Below are 21,539 nucleotides of genomic sequence, written 5' to 3' on the forward strand. Positions count from 1 at the left end.
TATCACATTTTTGAAAATTGTATTTAAAAGTGATTTCTTCCGAAAATAGTACTTTTGGATGCTTTTGAGTTAAAATAGTTAAAAAATGTGACGTGATAGGGTAATTCTGCAAAATCCGTTTTTTGCCAAAAAAAATGTCTAAAATTATCTATTGTGTCAGCTGCTTTATATTGAAAAAATGGATCTATTAACTGAACATTTGATTGGAATTATTTCACTCAATATTTGGTAGCTATTACCAGACTTTTTCAGTGTAGGCTAGTACTTGTAGATAAATTAAGAGAAAAGAAGGTTAAATCCATAAATATAATTCTTTGAAGATGATAATGATTCGTTATGCAATTTGAATAATCACCTGCACCAAGATTTAAGAGTGATGGTCGAAAAACAACCTTCCACTCTTTAAACTAAAAGAATAACGAAGTTACGTAATATTGGGAATGAAAAAAATAAGTCTGTCAAATGAGAAATGAATCAATGATAACGTGAAGAATTTTTGACATTCGTTGAGTGCGTCGTCGAATGACCGAAACATTTCTCTCTGCGACACCCCGTATATCCATTTCTGAAATAAATGATAACGTCAACAACAAGTGCAGCATGAAGCCGACCAGGTTGAAGTTTCGAGTGCAAAGTTAAATGTCGAGCGTTTGGCCGCGACGACGACTACCATGACGGTAGGCTCGCAGGGAGGGTAGGAGGGGTAAGAAAGGGTGACGGATATAACAGGATATAATCTCGGCGCGTATAATAAATTACACTTGTCACAAACGCGCGCGTTATCGTAACCAGACACGTTCGCAGCAAGATGGCCTTTTATATCATCGAAGCTACATTGATCGTCCCCTCTCACTTTCTCCCCTGGTGTTGCAAGCGGACATCCGCGGAAAAATCGCAACGTTCGCGCTATGAGACTAACCGACGCCAAATCGAACGATATCGCTAATAAATACGATGCGCTTTCCCGGAAGACGGAAATTAGTCCTTCCGATCTGCGACGCTTTGTTAGCGTCTGCGAAATGTTCAATGAACATATGGTATATGTACAAAATACGCCTATCCGTTTTTCTCTTTCTCTCTCTTTGAAGCTCACAAAACACATTTATTATTATACCAAACAGATATAATGTTAAGATCTTTAAATCTTAAATATCAAGTTTAAAAGGGATCTATTTCTACTTAAGTTACATATATCGAACAAAAACTATATTTAAATCGAGATATAACTTATGCATAATGTAAATTCAAAACCAGTCCTTGCAACTCTCATGTTTCGGTCTTGATTAATGATTAATAAAATGGATAAATTCATTCAACTAATTTAAATCTATATTAGTTGTACTTATTAATTTAATTTTGTTTATGCAAGTTTAATAGATATAAATAAATCTATTGATTTATTTGCGTAATACTATAATATGAATTTATTTACACTGTAAAATTTTTTTTAAAAAAAGAGTATCATAAAAAATCTAAAACATATAATATGGAACTTTATATTATAATTTTCTACATTAATGTATTTTCATTAAGATGGAATTAGGCCGAAAATATTCCTAACAACAAATAATAATATTCACTACAAACAGCCTTTGAATATCGTTTTTGTTGTGTACTTTCGCTTTACATCTGAAAATCAAATTTAAATTTTAAAACACACAAATATATTTATATAACTTTAATTTAGGCTTTAAAATTCCATTTAACTGTTCCAATGGAATATTATAATATAAAGCATATATAATTAATAATACTTAATTTAAAAGAAATGAATAATTCGTGGAGATTTTCGAAAAGAAATATAAGTATTTTTTATATAAATGTGTTTGTTTGGATATTTTTCTTATTGAACATTAATTACTATTATTAATGACTCATATTGAAATTTATACGAAAAGACCTTAATTTTCTTTAGCAATGTTATTTTACGCTTCATCCATTGGTGTATGCATGATTAACGCGTCAGTTTAATTAATCGACGACAAGGGACAATCAATTACGTTTGTTTACAAGCAGTACTCGTTACTTACGACGGCCTCGACCGGTTGATTAAGAGCAAATTAATGTTACTCGAAGGTGGACCATGTTATCACACCTGGCCATGTAATCCTGTTACTTCAGAATAATTATCGTCTGTCGAGTTTTCACATTGGTTCACTTAATTGTTAGCAATCACAGTTTTGTGTTCAGAACGATCAAGTATGGGATATTTTTAATACTACGAAAAATTTTCAAAAGATTATTGATTGCTTGTCAGTTTGATATATAGCATTTATTTCGGTATTTCTAAGAATACGCCTATATAAAAATGTAATATGTAATTACTTACGATACGAGTCTTATTCCCCTATTTACGATTTTATTCTTTAATCTCAAAAAGCTTGATAATATTAATATTAATTAGCGAGTATCTGCTGGCGGTTAATTAATCATATCAAATTTTCGCAAAAGACAAGATCAGTCATTTTGCGTATTCATCACACAGTATGACACGCACCATGACCTTTGGATAATCTTTCCAAATGTTAATCTCCGATATAATTATGCCTTTAAATTTTACTTCCCAACTAGAAGATATGTGCCAATTAATGATAAATCACTAATCATTCAGTATATCAAAATAAACCGTTATCTTTGTGGTTCAAAAAGTTAATGATTAAAGTCGTGAAGATTTATAATCTTCTCAAAGTAATAGATTCGTTTGTATTTACTAGCTGCATTCCTCACAATGGTTTCGTAAATTAACATTTCACATTAATATAATCGACAAAAAATGAATTTTTAGACTTTAGTTTAAGGAGTTATCACACCCTGAAACTTTCAAAAAAATTGAAAAATTTTTTATTGCTTAAATCGGTAGTTTGTGATCTTGAAAATGTAAAATTTTTTATGCGAATATAAAATTCCGAATATTGACAAAGATACAGTCGATGTCAAACAGTGTATAGCTCTTCTCAGCATGCGATCGGAACTTTAATCGCATTTTTCTCAAAATAGTGTTTTCAAAAACGGTGGACACCAGAACTATCACAAATTTCATTCAAATGCTTTGAAATTTTACTGAGCTATTGTTAATTGAATTATCTAAAGAAATACCTTTGGTTTTTGCGATAACTTATATACTTTTTTATAATCCTTTTTTTCATGTAATAACCCCTTAAATCGCAACTTATTGTAAAAAGATTTGTAGGTACCTATTAATATAGAAATATTATTAATATAGAAATATTTCCTAATATTGATGACATATCGTTTAAAATCATGTTACAAAGTTTGTCATTTTATGTTTAGACAGTTTCTGTAGTTTATTAATTACAAAGTGTTTTTGAAATAAATTCAAGACATTTTATGATTGTCTGCTTTGGAGAGCGTCCGTCGCATGTTTCGGAATCGTATCTGCGAGCTAAGTTCAACTTGGATCTGTTCTGTCATATTTTCAAATCAATCTGATTCTTCAACACTGCAGCGACGGTTACGACAAAGTTCATAAAGTTTGTAGTAAACCGTAGAATAAACTGTTCGATGAGTGTACATTTAAAATAAAATTGTGAATGCAATTTGAAACACGTAAATCCCAGAATTAATAAAACACCCGAAGAATATGAATTTAATCCTAATGTAATTAAAAAAAATAAAAAATCGTGGTAGCATCGGTCCTTGTTCTAAATAACAGCAATAATAAACAAGTTTAACAAAAAAATCGATCTCTCAGAGTAAATATTGAACTACAAGATGTTTACGACCACTTTCTATGAAAATTACGATTGTAACCAGAGGAAAGTCAAAGTCCACATAGAATGACCTTTTTCTAAGAGGCCAAGATTTAGTCTATTGATGATAATAATGATGAAACCCTAGTCACGAAGTCAGAGAGATCGCTTTTGTATCTGCAAAAATTCTGTATTGTCAAAATTTACATTCTTTAAGCTGAGCTCGTATAAAATCATACATTCTCATTTGGAACGAAGACTGCAGTTCGGTTTCGGCAAAGTTATTACGTAAAACTAATTTCATCGAATAACTGATTTGATCGGCTAATCATATTTTCGGACAATATTCTACATTAACACAAATTTTAAATATTGACGCTATTTAAAAAATTGTATGTAGACTTTCAATATAGATATATCATTCTGTAAAAATGGTCACTTGACAAATAATTTCATGTCAGTCGCGCGCGCATTCTACTATGTGACAGAATAGAAAATATGCATAGACTGTGTTATAAATATAGCCGACGCGAATTATAAAAGGAAGAGAAAACTGTTAATATAAGACAAGAGAGAAATTTATTAATTTTACAACGGTTATGAGTGGCCATTACTTATACAAGTTTCTAGACATAAATTTGTCTACACGTATACGTAGTTCAACTATTACAGAAACTATCTAAATAATCTATTTTAAACTTCTGTGCTATGCAAAGACATTTTGTAACTAATTGTGAACTAAGTAAATTTATTTCCCGAAATTTTCCCAAATGAATTTATATCCGTGCTTAAAAATATAACTTTAAAAAAAAGTTATTAATTCAGAAAATTAGAGACACAAACAATTTATATGAAGATTAGAAAATATACATTTGGAGTAAAAATAAAAAGTTCTTTTATTGCAATAATTTTTCTTTCTATCTTTCTTCCATTTTTTATAATTGTTTGATAAAAAAAAATATTCAATATATGTATCACTTTCAATTACAAATTATATAAAAAATATATGAATGCCTTCCATTCTTAAACAAACTGTATTATTACTTGAGATATAATATATAATTTGCATAGCTTTGCATATTTAAAAATATCAGAAAGATAAAAAGATATACTTATAGCAAAAAGACAGACAGTCTTACTCGTTTGTATATAAAACTCTAACAAAGAGTGCAATTAATTAACATTGATTTTTAGATTCGACCTTCCTTGCCACGTCAAAAATGTTAGCAGATTATTAAATAAGTTTTTATTCTTCTGACTTTTTTACAGCATTGTAAATAAGTCATTTTATTTCACGTCTCCTACATTCTCACAATGCATATTATCAGAAGTGACCCCGTCACGTTACACAAAACGAATTCTGATACTGGGACTGATTAAAATTATCAATTAAAGAGCAAGCTCTTAAAAATTCGTTGGTAAGTACTCGTAAAAATCCCAGTAAGCAGTCCCAGATACACCATCTTGAATTCGATTAGGAGAAATATTGGCGAAGATGCTATCACAGAATCGCAATCTGAGCGAGGAGCTTCCGCCCCAGACGGCGGGGTGTACCAGCTGGTGCGGGACGGCCAATGAGCAACGCGGACACAGGGATGACACTCACCCAGTGCATGCCGGTGGTAGGAGGGGCGCGCTCCTCATACACTCCCATCAGTGTGGCCGCTGTCGCGGGGTAGTTCCCGCTGAGGGTGCGCGACACCGATGTTACTCGGGGGGGAGTCCCGAGGGGTCCGCTTGCCGATAACGCGGAGATGGCGTCCGCTGTGACTCGAGTCTTCTCTTCCTTCCACCTCTACCGCGTCCACCCTCGTCCTCTCCTCTCTTACGTTACTCCCCCCGCAACACTCCCGATATCACGACACTAATGTGGGGGGTTGAATCCCTCCGTGACACCTTCGAGAATAGTCGAGGGAGGAGCTCTCACGGGTGCATCTCGCGATTCTTTAACGAAGTCGACAACAGTTCCATGAACAATCATACGCAAGTAACACTCATGTCACTTCACAGATTAGCACTGAAGTCCGTTATTGTTACCGGTATCATCGACAATCCAATTTGTACTTCGCGGTCCATACTCCATTATCGCCCCGGCGCACTACGACGACAAAAAAACACCAAATTAATCGTTCACGCACCCGCACTCAACCCAATTCCCCACTGATCACACTGATGAAGGATCACCCATTCGTAATTGTTCCTTTACTCCCGGAGGAACGTCCAGTATAGAGTGATCTTTCGGGACCATGTGCTCCGTGAAGATACGCGACGACGAACGGAGCTTGATGCGCACGAGACGAGGGACGACTCTGCTGCGCCAAGGTAAGTCCGAACGGTTCCGACGAGCCGGAGCCGCGATACGGAGTGAGGGTACCGGCAAGGTCGAGTCCAGTCCCAGTGTTTAGCAGCGCCGCCTGGCGACGAAACTGAAATCAGCGGCAAGGAGGCGGACTCTGGCTTACGCGAGGCCACTCCCACGCCACCCCACTCGTTGCGCGATATGTGGGTTCCACCCCTTTTGCGTCTCGCGCGCTGTGAATGCCGTGATGAAGCGTTCACTCCTGACGAACGGGTTTGCTTGAGAAGGGCAGAAGGAAGACCAAGGGAGAAGGAAGCCGGCGCCGCTGTACCTCGGCATTGTCGTAACCTCTAGGGTAATCATAAATTGTGCATGTTGAAATATTACAATATCTTTTCTTCCTCAACAAAAGGAATAATATTTCTTTTCCTCTGCTGAGAAACTTCTAAAATTTCTGATTAGTTGAAAGTTTCCTCCGGGGTAAAATTTTGTCGACATTTTATAATGAAAAAAATATTATTGTCTCAGTAAATAGACGAATAATGACATCACTTTTTAACTCTCTTCGCATTATCTAACAATAGACTATCTATTAAGATCCGCATTCTAAGAAACTATGATTATACGTTATCACATACTGAAACAGAAGAACATAATGTTACCATATTGTACGATATTTGCTTCTAATGTTAGCTGAAACGTTAATACTGCGAGATGAGAGCGAATTATAATTTTTAATTTTAATTTTATCATTGTATTGTTCTTTAACATTGATAATGATCCAATAGGGATTGAAACGTTTGTTTTTATTTATTTGTGTGTTTATAACCGGCATTAAAATTTTTACATTCTGTTTATTTTACTAATTTAAATTTATAACAATTAACCTTTGGCTCGTAGCCCTATTCCTTTTTGTAATTTTTGAATTTATTGAGCCTTATTATTATTATATTTATTTTATAATGAATTTTTTTATATGATTATATGCAAAGTTTATTACATATAAATCTAGGGTTACCAATCGTACTCTTTTAAAAATACATATACTCTTTTTTCGAGGTCGGAAAACAGCGTATTCTTACGTTTCACTTATTGTACTCTTTTTTTTGAAAAATGAGACGAAATTTAAAAAATTGTTATTCAATATTCAAATTTGTTACTTTACAAAAAAGTTTTGCTTAGCTTGTACTAAAGCTATGTTCGTTTTGGACAGGATGTAATATATAAATGTTTATTTACATATTATATAGAGGTTTTGTTAAAGATTCGGTTATATGTATATTGTATTTGTTGAAGAAATTTAAAAGTTGCAAAATACGTTGAGAATACATGAATCAATTTTATTTTCTCAATTCTGTTAGCTTTATGAAAACTGAATAGATGTTGCCAATAAAAATTACATTCTAAAAATGTCATTTTATTGAATACCGGCATTTAAAAAAGAAAATCTTTAGTTCTTCATCTTTTTTCCTTTTTTTCTTTTTTTAGAAAAAGTATACTTTTTTCGTCAATCAATGTACTTTTTTCGTGTGATTGAGAGTTGGTAATCCTACATAAATCACATATTTTAAAAGTGAAATGAGATCTCGAATATATCTTTCTACAATAATGTTTCTTTTAAATTTTTCAAAAAGATTTTTTGAAAATAACGCTTTGACATAGACATTTATACGTATTTTAAATTATTTAACATTACGTTAATCTGGATCCGGAGAAGAATCGAATCATGTATTTGGAAAATGTCTAAACATTTACACACAGACAAAAGAGTTGGTACTATCATTGGAGATCTTATAACAACAATAGACTAATCCATTTTGTAAAAATGAACTCTAAAGATAAAGTTCAAAAAATAAAGCCGGATTTATTAGGAATATCCTGTATTAGGACAAATGGAAGGTTCTGTCGCTCATCCATTTCATACCAATACAATATCACGTATTCAGCTACATTATTGGATTAGCTTATTGTTGCAGTAAAATTCTCAACTGACTTTCTGTTTCTAACTTATAATAATTATCATCAATACAAAAAATATTACAGAATAGTGTCCTTCCTTACCAGACTAGACTTTGCTGTCAGGTTTACCTTATATATTATAAAAACCTGGTTTGATTGACGTAAAGTAATCCTGAATAAGGTACACCTAAGAAAATTCTCGTCAAGTTTGAATATGATTGACCTCGTTTTTAATACGCAGTCACGCCATGAAATGGACGCGTTACTCGTAAGAAGAAAACGTCCACAAGTTCTATAAGAAGTCTTCTGGACCTGAAATGTATGTTTTTTGCGTCTTTTGGAATGTGTGATGCTAAATTAATAGCATTTGAACAATTCCCGACTTAGAAAATTGTCCCGTGGTTTTAGCAGATCCTAGCCAAGTTGATTTTATTTCATTATCAGGTCCCGATAAGGTCCTTATCAGATCCTCATCAGGATCTGATGAGGCTATCCGGATGAGGACCCGACTATTGTGCTGCGTTACATGACTGATCAGGACCTAATAATGAAATAAGGTCAACCTGATTAGGACCTGCTAGAATCTTTGGATAAATTTTTTATATAAATTTCTAGTCGGGATAAATTTTTAGTTGTGATAATGAATGAGTGCAATTATATATAATTGCACTCATTCATTATCATAACTTTTTTATGACTCTCAAACAAGAAACTTTTCAAGCTTTTACAAGATCATATATATAGTACTTCTTACAGAGAGACACATGCATAATAGAAAAAACAACTTTTTTCAATTCCAGCGTAATGTGTTTAAATCCTTCACCCCTTCATCACAATTGCGTTTTGCTAAAAAAAAACGACGCAAAGGTGGGAAAAACGAACTCTTAGCTGACCAAGAGGGAGAGAAAGAAACCATAGATATCCCATCATAAAGAGAAACCGGTTTTGTTACAACGTAGACGGAAACCGTCGCTCTCCGATTAGAAATTCCTGATGCGATGCCCTGGTGTCCCGATGATGGAATCCGCGAAAACAGCGGTTGCGTCTCGCTTGACCCGCGCCATCATTGTCGCCTTATTCCACGACGCGATTAAGCAGAGTGTTTACAGAGGAAACCGACCAACGCTACGGAATGCAGAAAAACACGTCGACGAAGTGAGCTGTCGACGCCGTGGCGCTCGTGCATAGGATGCACTGCTAGATAACTCCTTGAGATCCTGTCACATTGCGACTGTATATTTAAATTCTATTGCAAGACGCGAATCATTGAAAAATAACTTCTCGAGAGAGGAATGACATTCTATCCAAACTGCGCCATTGCAGCGAGTAGAAATGCGTAACGATGTGTTGAACACAAAATCAACTAAGGAAGTATAATACAAAATAAAGGGAAGAAAATCATTACTAAATAATTATTATTTAATAATAATCATTATGTAATAATTATTACACTACCGCTCATTAATTTCAGTACACATTCCCAGATTTGTTGAGTTCTCTGTAAAGAATGAACGTGATACATATGTTTTGCACAAAAATGAGTCCACCTGTTGTGATAAATACTTTCAGCGCTTGCATGCACTTTATATTTATTTATATAAAAATTCTTGAAAATTGTAGTTTTGAAGAAACAGAACTAAGAGCCGGACAACATCTGATTTCTGGAAATAAACAAAATATACTCACGCAAGGTCACGATATCAGATGCGCGTCCGATGCCGTTTTGAAACTATAATAATTCGTCAGCACATACACTATAATATCATTAATTTTAATACACTACTCAAATCGTTGATTTTTCGGAAAGTAATGAACAAAAGAAGCTCGTTTGTGATGAATATATAATAGATTTATATAGGCAAATAAACATGTTTTGTACTCATACACATTGTTTACAAACTGTATGTTAAACATACGTATCACGTTCATTCTTTACAAAGAAATCAACGAATCTGGAGGTGTATTGAAATTAATGAGCGGTAATGTATTTAACAATCATTATTTAATATACAACGTTCACCTCGCGATAGATTCGCGTTCCAATTTCCAGAGATGTATTATTTAAAGCTTCTATACTGAACAAAATAAAAAATGAACTGATTGTTATAACTTTTTGCATATAACATAATGTTTTATAAACTACGTTATCATTTTTGCACATATCATATATTCATCTCAAAACAAGTAGACAAAAATGTTTATTTACTTCCATTAATACCGAGATCATTCTTTTATTATACAATACGTATTTGCCACCACAAAGTAGAACGCTCGAAATATGCTTGGACATTTGAAATTCTCTCTATTATTTTCGGTATTATTCTCTTCCACAGACGAAAGTGGTTTGCGAGAGGTAAACCGTAAAGCAGCTTCCAAATTGAAAGTGGCGGTCAGATTCAAGAGAGCCCCTGGTACTTTACAGTTTTGTCTCTGGATAAAATCCTTGCACTTTTGGTTGAAAGGGCTTTTGCTGAATTTGCGTCGCTCTTTACGCTTTCAGTCTCAAGCCATAACACAGACACAGGAAATCAGAAACATAAATTCATGTTGAGTTGAATTCTCGAAAACTCTAAGCTTGAATGAGATTGAGTAAAGTGAATAGATTATTTGTCACATAAAAGATTTTTAAAAGATCTTTCAAGCATCTTAAAACTAAATAAAGGAAATACTTATAAAAGAAAAATAATCACATAAATTCTAATATTCTAAATGAAATTTCAATTTCAATTTCTAATTAGATCAATTTAAAAATAATGATTTTAAAGCTAGATAAGTAGAATTTCTAAACATTTATAAAAATACAAATTTCAAAGATCTACGGTACAAATATATAAAATTATGCACGTAAAATTTACGAATCCAAGCTTTGATGAATCAAATATCACGACCATTTCTATATTTAACAACAATATGTCGATTGACAGAGAGATCAACGTCTGCAAGCAATGCAATTCGACGCCTAAAAGGTCGCACCTTGAGCTGTGGAAAGGACACCCGTTTTCCGTAGTCCAACTGGTCACTATTCTCAGGTCGCCTGTAAGCTAAATGGTCCACCCAGCGGTCATTGTCGCCATTGTCTGCGGCCAGCAAGCCGCGGGCACGCGCGAATTTTGTGCTTGTAGAGAAGCAGGACGCGACAATGAGCGGTCGGGCCGGTTACACGCGGGGTCCACAACAGACGTTACAATGAACGAGACCTTATAAATGTTCGAGCGAATAATAAATAGCGAACATTCGTGTTCAGTGCACAAACGAACTAAAGCATGCGCATCGAATCCCCAATTTCTAAATGATGGTTACGACATAAATCTTCATGCTCCCTCCGCCCCCCCCCCTTCTTCCTTGTATCCGCCACTGATTTTAATCTTTCCGTAATAAGTATACATATAATGAGTATGTAATGGCTTTATATAATTGAAAACAATTATTTTTTTAATCTATATTGCTATTAAATTTAATAATTTTGATTACTTTATTTAAAAGTAAATAAGTTTAGTCTAAATGTTTAGTACCACCTTAAAACACTTGAGAATATTTATTTTTTCATTTGAATTATATTTATAATGTACAATAGAAAGACATATGATTCAAATATATGTAATTTCCCTAAAAGTGTTCATTAAATAAAGTGTCTTTTTCATCTTCAAGTCAAATTTTTTGCTTTGAATATGATCAAAATTTTGAAAATGACTAAATTTTGTGTAAAATTTCTAAGCAGTTTGTGTGTTGTGTTGTGTGTTAATAGAATAAGATCTTTTCCAATTGTAAAGGAAAAGTATTTATATGTGATTATTACGATTTTTTAAAATAAATTTTTATTACAATACAAGCCAAAGTTTATTAAGTGCGTACTTCTACCCTCTTATTGTGTTTTCTCACTTCTGACGTCACAATCTGAAATAGTATGAGTGAGTGAATAAAAGCCTTAAGTACGATACGGAAAATCAACATTATTAAGAATAATAATTATATTTTTGCGAGAATCCAAAATTAAAATTTTTGAGTATTGTGTTTATAGTATATAAACAATTGAACAAAGTGATATGAATTTAAAATGTAATTATGAAAATATTAACTAAATAAGAAAAAGTTGCAAACAAAATTGCTGAGATTATGAATAAAAAAAATTGTCATATAAAAAACATGAGTCCTTGTTTTAAAAACTCAAGTTAATTTTTATATATATAATTTTGAATCAAACTAACACTTTTTTTCCTTTCAAATCAAACAACTTTCATATATTGTAAAATATTATTTTGCTATAATATGTACTTTTAAAAATAATGTGTATTTGTACATGATAAAAATAAATTGAATACATTTATACAAATTAAATATATATAGTAGACATATATATTAAGAAACGCAGAATTCTATACGAGCGGCGAAAGATATAAACGCGTTAATACGTAGGGGTGACAAAGACATCACAATGGGCGAGGAACTGGTAAAAGTCTGGCAAGGAAACGCCGCTTGGTCATTGTGGCAACAACGAACAGAGAATGTTCCAGACAGTTGATCGATCGGAAACGCGTGCTACTGAATAGTCTTGGGGATTACACGCTCATTCAAGGCAATGCAACACACTATCGCTACTACCGGCGCTATTGCTGTCGACCTTACGAGCACCTCTTTTACGAATCGAGGGATCGGGAGGAAAAGCGATTTAGTTTGAGCCCGCCGAAGGATCACTAGGGATGAATCGATTAACCCTCAACTGATGTTCTATAATGCTAAAGGCCTGTTCTTTTTGGCTGAACTTTTGCACTAGTTCATCTTTCTTCTTTTTCTCTCCAGGAGGAAGACCTAATGTGAAACCCTACTGATTTTTCAGAACGGTTGCTTTTCTCTTATCGGTTGCTACACAGTTTAATCCTTGAATATATATAATCTCAGAAAGGATCAAGTCTTATAAGTAGTATGGCATTAGAAATATTTGTAAGAAATAATACCGGAAGCTATGCAAACTATCGACAACAACCAGGAAAAAAGTCTTGGATTTTAGAACTTTCCGATTTATTCTCAAGCTATTGCATTAATTTAGAAACGAATCTTAATCTTATATATACGCATAATTTTTTTATTTTAGAAACTATTATTGCTATTGTTAGTTAAATAATTTAATAGTTAAATTAATACTTGAAACTTTATGATCCGCATTGTAATATATGTATAAATAATGCCACATTATATTCTAAATTGCGCAAATGTTAAACTTTTTATTTTGTTTTAAACAAATTAATTTGCACGATACTTTTGATTATTCATCTTGGAAGTCATGAAACAACCGAAAACTTGTAAAACCGGAGAGGAATCAATTGTTCTGTATGTTATTATTTGTAATAATACATCGGTCGGGCGATTCGCATCTCGCCTAACGCGGTCACTTTATTGGCGGGATTTCCAGGTCGGAGCAGCAGCGCGTGCCGATCAATGAGTGCTGCATGGATTATGAGAGCTGGGTGATTCGTTGTCGAGGAGGCACGTGTTACCGCGGTAACACGTGTCTGCTCGACGAGATTTACAAGGGAGCCGGACCGACTGACGGAATGATTCTAAAGAGCCCCTTCTCTCTTCGGTAGCTCGGCGCATTCGACAGTGCTCCCTCGCTTGATTTTCATGCGCAAAAATTTTATTTATTTCTCAGTTTACAACGTTTTTATATATTATTCCTTCGGTATCGCTCTCAGTATATAGCATACCTGAATTTTTTTTATTTTACGTATTAATTCTTTTTATTAATACAGATATTATTCGGACTATGTTCATGTACGTTATTCTTATATACATTAGACTTATTATTCATTGCAGATGTTATGTTCAGATTTTCCATGCTCGTTATTAATTTAATTTAAATGTTTATTTTATATTATGTTTACTCTTACTTATTGCCAGTTAACGAAACCTTAGATATTCGCTATAATTTTTCTATCGATTAGTTGCTTACTCATCATATCTTGTCAAAATAAACATTCACGATTTTCCTCTTCTCACTATTCGAAGGTTACGTCTCGATACCGATGTTAAAATCGTTGATGAAAATTTTTCTCGAAATTTTGACTAATTGAAGCCTTTTAGAAATATTGAGAAAGTCTACATTTTTTCTTAGAATTTTTCATATATGTGAATTTTAAAATATTCTGAGACTTCTAAGATTTCTCATTCTGTAATTTCTAAAAAACTATTTTGAACTTTCTTAAATTTTATAAGAGATTATAGAATGACAAATTTCAAAAATTTTAAGATATTTCAGAAAAGCTATAAACTTCTAAAAAGTGTTCTAATTTGTATTTAAAAATCTGAGAAATTATCTAAAAAGTTATAAAATTATTTGAAAATTCTGAAAAAATCTGGAATTTACATAAAAATTCCGAAGAATTCTATGACAAATTCTTAGAAAAATTTTCACCTGAAGTGTTCATTTAACCATCCTTTGGCTTTTTTCCAGAATAAATCGTAAAATCACATATCTAATCCATTTTATAACACCTTCCCGCATTCTCTCACGCTTTCAGTCTAATTTCACTAGTTAACCCATAAACCTTTACAATCCTATCTCAATTACACGAAACAGATACATTCATTTGTTATCATTATATTTCTTCACTTATCATGATTATATTTCTTAATGTTTAACGTTTTGATCGAAAAAAATTTATTATAATATATTCATTTTTACGTTTATTTTAATAAAAACCGAAGGGTTAATTTATTCATACAGTAATGGTTCAAAATACGATAACGTTTCGTTTTCGATATCTATATATATTCGAAAACTGGACCGTTCGATCGTTCGGTTCGATTGCCTGAAGCGTAAATCAATTCTCCAACGTGCATTATATGCATCGTTCGCAAAGAGCTCCTCGAGAATTATCGATGCGAAAGCGGCGCTTCGTCTGGCGCCGTCCCAATGCAAAATCTCGCTCGGACGAGACCGCCGATTCCGTCTACGAGTGTTCTCGAGAATGAACTCCGCGCGCGTCTATATTCGCGGGACTTAATGCGCGCGATTCGTATGCGCTGGGTCCTGCAATCGCAATAAACTGTGCGGCGAGTGCTGCGGTGCTTTTGCCGGCCGTGTGTTCGCGAGGGCTCGGACAAAACGGCGGCGAAAAAAATTGGAAATCTCGTCGGGCCACTCGCGTCGACACAAACTCGACCCGCCGACCGGCAGTTTGCGAGAAATTAGTATGCACGACGTCTTGGGCCTTTCTTTTTTGCAAGCAGCTCTTGCTTCGACGAAAAGAGTGAAAAAATCCGAGGAAAAAAGTTCAAAAAACTTGAATTGATTTCTGAGGAAGTCTAAGGTGCTTCGGAAAAAAATTTATAAAAATATTTTTTTAAAGTTTTTTTTCTTTTTTCATTATATGTGAGAACTTGAAAATAAAAACGTGGATCGTACGAATTTCTTTAAAGGAATTTTACGATATGCAATGATTTCGAGGGATGATGAAATGTAGAAATTTATGAAAAGCACCGTGTATTTAAGATTTAAGCATTTCGGAGGAATTTCAAAAAATTATGCGAGAATCTCTATGGAGAAAAATGTTTGGTTGAATTAACTGGAATTCTGGTAGAAAATAAACGATCCATAATTCTATCTAAATCTACTGGATTTCTGGTTAAATCTACTAGAATTCTAGTAGATTTAACCAGGAGAAATTCTGAATGTTAGTTATTTCAACTAAAATTCCAGTATCTAGAATTTCACCAGAATTCCTGTTAATTCAGCCAAATATTTTTCTCCGTGTGAAAACATTTTTAAAATTTATAGAAAATATATTTGAAGAGGATATAAATATGTTTCATTTTGAATACGTTTCGTTTTAAAGTTCAAAGGTTCTAAGGTCCATTTATAGTCGTATCCGCGAGTGATCCTTATTTCAGGTAAACTAGTTTAAACAGAAAAGGTTTAAATCAATCATATTTATTTAATCGTGGTTTGAGAAGCGTTTTTAAACTGAAAGATTTGAACCTAACTAAAATCGTATTTTTAAGTTAAATCACGACTAAATATGGTCCTAAAATTTGTGAAATTGGGAATTCTATTGGCTGTAAATGAGCTATTAAGGGTAGATCTCTATTGCTAAGAAGCTCATTTGATTATGATCGAAAAAGGCACCTGAAATTTCGTAAGCAACGGTGACAATTCTTCGCTCCCTTACGATTTCTCTCTCCCTCTTTCTCCTAGCATCCTCTTAGAACGGTGCGGACGGATATCCTCTTACCGACACGTGGCACGCACGCGCGCGTGTCCTTTTGCCTATAGTTCCACGAGATCTAGGAGGCTCCTTCAACGCGATCCTATAAGGCTATTAATTAAGCGAGATTCGAAGCACGTCAGATTCGAAGATAAATTCGCGACTTCGAAGCGTGCGTCACGTTTCCGCTGCCAGCTTTGAAATTCGGCACGGCCCAATTGCCGGCTCCGATCGCCTATTATTTCAGATTTAGCCGAATTCAGTCTTTAGACTGATATTTCATGTGTCGTACAACAAGGCTTTTTAAGCCTTGTTGATTAACTGCAGGAGAAAGAGATTCTCGGATTCCTCTGTCCTACAATCAATCAACAAATTTGAAATCTTTGTCGTACGACACATGAAATATTAGGCTTATCCGAAAATCAGATGTTCTCCCTCGTTGTGTCGAATGCTCGGAACATTCGAAATTGCTTCGTTTCTCAGACGAGATTAAAACTTGAAAAGAGTGATTAATATTTTTAATTTTTTAATTATTCATCTTTTCCTAAATTTTTTGTGCTCTTAATCTCTAGAAATCGTATCTATGTTCAGAAATATAAAAATAAACTATTAATCTTAATCTAATTGTATAAATTTTTATATTTATTTACAGAACTTTATATTTCAAAATTGGTAGCGTGACACAATTTGCAAATAAAATCAACAAATGTCATAAATCTTATCAAATATCATCAAAACTTATGAAAATCATTATTGTTTAGTGAGCGGTAAATAATTTTTTTGTCGATAGTAAATCTCAATAAAAATTTAAATGAAAATAAGAGAGAGAAAAGAAGAGCATACAATGCTGTTTTATGTAATACAAGCTGCTTGATGATTAAATCCACCGTGTAAAGTAACATGATGCATTGACGAGAGCTGATCTGACGTGTAAGGGATACTAGTAAAAAAATAGCGCCCTACCACGAGCTCACGTGCACTATTATTGTGGGAAAAGCGGCAATATTCCGAGCTCGATCTACCCTCGTACGATTTTTTGAGAATATAGCTATTTGTAAGAAACAAGAACAGAAAGGGCATAAAACGTTCGACATTTTATGCATGTAATTTATATACCAGGCACATGAGACACATAAAAAAAATGGTTAAGGCAATATTGCTTTTTGTAATGTGTTATTTTGTTCTCTAAAGATAGCCAATTATTATACTATTCAACAAAAAATGCAGGAAAACGATAATGATAGTTTCTATAGCTTTTTGAATACTGAATACAATCCCGTTTACTAAATTACTCTATCATAATAATTTTAAGAAAAAATCTTGCCCGTTTTGGGTCCTTTGCGATTAGTATTGATCAATAGAAGAATGATAGACTATTGAAAATCTGATATTCATTGCTGAAAAAAGGCCATCGGAATCAGCAAATCGTCTTAAAAATTTCCTTATCTGACGATTCTAATGAAATAAAGATATTTGCCTTTTCTGTATAGGTATTTTAACATCTTGGTCGAGATTTCTTATGTGTCCTATATAGATACCATAATAGAGTTAATAATAATATAACTAATATATACATAGAAAGGGCATATAAGAATCAGTTATAAAAATCATAAAAAAAGAGATAAATCAAGACATAAAATATGCATTATAATTAAATTTAAACAATATAATTCTTAATATTACATGTTTTGGCTACACTATTCAGCCATATTCAGATATTAAAATAAATGCAGAGATGTAAAACAAAACAAAACGTTCTTTAATTACTTGCGCCTCGATATTATCACGCTTAGTTAAAACAACAATATGATATCATGTTTAATTCACGTGCTTCTATTGAATTCTTGCTTCGATAAGCAAAAAATTTTCAATAACAACATTATAAGTGATGCTCTAGACGTCGAGAACTTGAATTAAGAAAGTCATTTAATACTACATTTCTGAAAAAATTTTGTTGGGCCATCAAAATAGTTATGTTAGGACGCTAAAATTGGTTACTAGAATGTCAAAACTTTTTGTAACATTATACATATATCATGCTTGAATTTTCTATTACCTATACGTAATTATTTTAATAGTCCAACAAAATTATTTTCAGATCTGTATTTTGCTAAATTTTTAAATACTTCAGCAAAATCGTTCTTTCTGTGATAGATCTGCGGCTAATTGTGGAGCTCACAAGTGAAAAAAAATTAGGACGTTTTCATGACGTTTTATCATCCGGCTTATCGCTGCGAGGGTGCTTTACCCAATATTTCACCTCCATAAAAATCTCATAAACAATGCGATTAGCCCGTACGCGACAGGACGTGTGTCCTGCACCCCATCCGTTTCATATTACAGACTCCTAGGATTCATCCATCATACCAGAAAAAGCCCCGTCGCAATGAAACTGCCGACATGGCAGTTTGTGATTGATAAAACATCAAATTAGTTAACCTAACCTCGACATCTTCAGCCGCACACTTCTACGCAAAAAAAATGTATCAGTGGTGGTATATGACTATTATCTAGTTAGATTTTTGAAAGAAATATTAGATATGTGTTTAAATTTTATGAAAGTATTTATCAATTTAAGAAAAATTTTATAATTTAAAAAATTTCAAATTTTATAGGCGTTTAAAAATTTGAAACCTTGGAAAGAATTTGTAATTGATTTTGTGTACTATATTTGTGTATTACATTTTTTAATTATTTATATGTTTTCTGACAGATATTACTTATCTATAAAAGTTTGAACTTTTTGATATTTGTATAAATTTTTGTAAATTTGAAATTTAGGAGCATTTCTGTAAATTTCTTGAATTCTTAAACTTTGTTATAAATAAACAACATATAATAAACGATGAAATAACCAGACAGTACAAAGATTTTGGTTAAATTCAATTGGCAAAATAATAACAACAAATGTTTGTTTAGAGAGTGCTCTTCGTCTATTTGGCTTTTACGCCGATAGAGTGGCACGAGAATTTTGGTTTTCACTTAATCGATAAACTAACAAGCTATTATTCAGAAAGTGATCCTCATCTTTTTGGCTTTTCCGGCAATAACAATGGCGCACGAGCTTATTGATTCCTTGTTGGGCGGCAAATTCTTTTACATGGGCAATCATGCTTTATTAATTTGTGTGAAATCATTCGTTTACATCCCGCACGCTCAGAGGGTCGACACGCCCTTTTGTGCTGTTTTTTGAACTTTGGAGATCGGTCTTCCTTAAAAGATCTTTTTGACACGCACCTGTGAGCCCCAAGCCCCAGCTGTCATTCTCTACTCACCTTCTTTCTTCATTGCAGAATTGTTATTTCTTACAGGACGTTCTCGTCAGTCTCGAAAATCAAAAGCTCCAAAAATAGAATTCCATTCGTTCGAAGATTTAAACCTATTCTGCAATGTGCTTTTTTTTCTTGTTTTTTGCTTCTTGTTATTGTTCACATCTTGTATTTTTTCCTAAATTCCTGTTTTCTATCGCCCGAGATCAAAGTTAACGAACTTTGAAAGAACCAAGAAACACGTGGCAAAAAAATAAAATTGTCGATAAAACAATCGTAAAGGAGGAAAAATAAGCAAGAGATAAAAAGCAAAAAATAGGAAACAAAGAACACATTGTAGAATAGACTTCAAGAACTTGAAAAGACAACAAAAACATTTCTTATTATTTCCGAGGTTTCTAAAAATCAATAAGCTCTAGGATTTTTAAAATCTTTCAGGATTTCAGACTTTTAGTGACACATAATTCACAGCTTTACGTTCGGAACGCTCGTTTTATTTTCATCTGCGCGAATCAGTGTTAGTTCGCAAATACAGCCAAAAAAGACAGAAAACAAAGAAGAACTCGACGTTCGCGCTGTTGGCTTGTTCGATTTCTCGAGGGCATAGCTTTCGCGGGCGGACTTCGAAGTGGCCAGTTATTTATGGCTGGATATATTAGAGGTAGATATAAACGTCGGTTATTGCAAACACTTAACAGTCCGTATATCAATCAGACTTCAGCCCGATGCGCAGCCCCTCAAAAGAGTGAAGAGGGTGACGTTGCGCCGCACTTCTTCCTGACGTATCTCGCGAGGAGGAGTGCATCATCGTCGATGCGATTCAGCGACGCATTCGATGCGCTCGACCGAATGAGTGAGTACACGCAACGCCGACGAAAATGCACGCAAACATCAACGATATCTTCCCGATGATATTTGTTTACTTATTTATTTTATTTCTCGACAACAGTTTTCAGAAATTTACAAAAAGCAGTGAAATCTCTAAAAAAAAAACTCTTTAAAAAAGAAAAAATATATGCCTATAGTGCATTTATTTTGTATTCGTTTTTTAATAAAAGGAATGTAATATCCGATACCTTTTTTTATGCACTTGGCGTATATTTTTTTCTTTTTAAAAGAGTTTTTTTAGGTCGCTTATTTTACTACTCATATTGCTAACTCGGAATTTATGATTTTTATCCCAGAGTTCGATGAGTTACATATATAGAGAGTGCAATCGAGAACCAATGGGGTGCGTCGATTGAATTATAAATGAGCATAACTGAAAATTCTCTCGTTCAGAATTTACTGCTCAACCACTCGTATCGTAAAATGTTTTTTCGACACGTTGCTGACCCCAATAAAATGGCAGCTGCCCCGAGACTTTTCACGGTGGCATTATAACACCTGTCATCTGTGGAAAACCCAAACGGGGCGTGTTCGTTTCCGCGCGTGTAACACTTGAAATACCTGTCGTCCGTTTTTCAAGTACAAAAGATTCGAATAATTCCCCACTTCTATTATGTTTGTTTACGTTGCCATCTCGCTATGGCGAATCGAATAATTGTAAAAGCATAAATATCTGAATGTTAAAAAGGAGATGTCATAGTTAGATAAATTATATACATACATGCAGGTATAAAAATCAAGATATTTGATTTTCAATATTTATGGATATTTATAAATATTGATATTTATGAACATTAGTTGTAAAAGCTGATAAATTTTTTTATTAATAAAATACATTTGCTTAATACGAGTATATATTCTTTAATGTCTAGCATTTCGATTGAAAAACAATTGTTTACAGTATGTTTATTTTTGTGAAAATTATAAGCAATCAAATTGGATTAAGTATGCTAAGTGTAACGGCGTTTAATAAGAGCTAAGTATAGATATTTATATAATATATAAATTCTCATTTTTTTTCTCTCTTTTGAAATCTTTATATCTTGTAAAATAAAATTCACACTATGTTTGCAACTCTCAGTCATTGACAATTTACACATACAAGGGTGTACATTCTGGCAGAACGTTTTGTCCAATAAAAGGAAACGTTTTAGGATACTACATATGTAGTGATCCGATATGTTGCGTGGCATGAAATTCCGCGGTATTTCAT

At 33.3% G+C, this 21,539-nt stretch overlaps 2 protein-coding genes across 4 annotated transcripts in view; one reads left to right on the plus strand and one right to left on the minus strand.

Moving 5' to 3' along the window:
• LOC108729223 (protein apterous) overlaps positions 1-5,944 on the minus strand; it is a 47,873-nt gene extending 41,929 nt beyond the window's left edge. For 2 of the 3 annotated variants that reach the window (XM_018458234.1, XM_018458233.1), the window contains exon 1: positions 5,317-5,943. In XM_018458234.1, coding sequence (XP_018313736.1) covers positions 5,317-5,364 — 48 coding nt within the window. In that variant the 5' untranslated portion in view covers positions 5,365-5,943. Of the gene's footprint in view, positions 1-5,316 lie in introns of all 3 variants that reach the window. The other variant, XM_018458235.1, reaches the window with a different exon arrangement.
• A 7-nt stretch (positions 5,945-5,951) lies between these two features.
• Positions 5,952-6,363, plus strand: LOC108729203 (uncharacterized). The gene is made up of 2 exons (XM_018458202.1): positions 5,952-6,032; positions 6,119-6,363. The coding sequence occupies exons 1-2, from the start codon at positions 5,957-5,959 to the stop codon at positions 6,361-6,363; spliced, it is 321 nt and encodes a 106-aa protein (XP_018313704.1). The 5' UTR covers positions 5,952-5,956.
• The last annotated feature ends 15,176 nt before the right edge of the window (positions 6,364-21,539 follow it).

The sequence above is a fragment of the Mycetomoellerius zeteki genome, unplaced genomic scaffold (genome assembly GCF_001594055.1).
Source record: "Mycetomoellerius zeteki isolate Tzet28-1 unplaced genomic scaffold, Tzet1.0 scaffold707, whole genome shotgun sequence".
Classification (NCBI taxonomy): Eukaryota; Metazoa; Arthropoda; class Insecta; order Hymenoptera; family Formicidae; genus Mycetomoellerius; species Mycetomoellerius zeteki.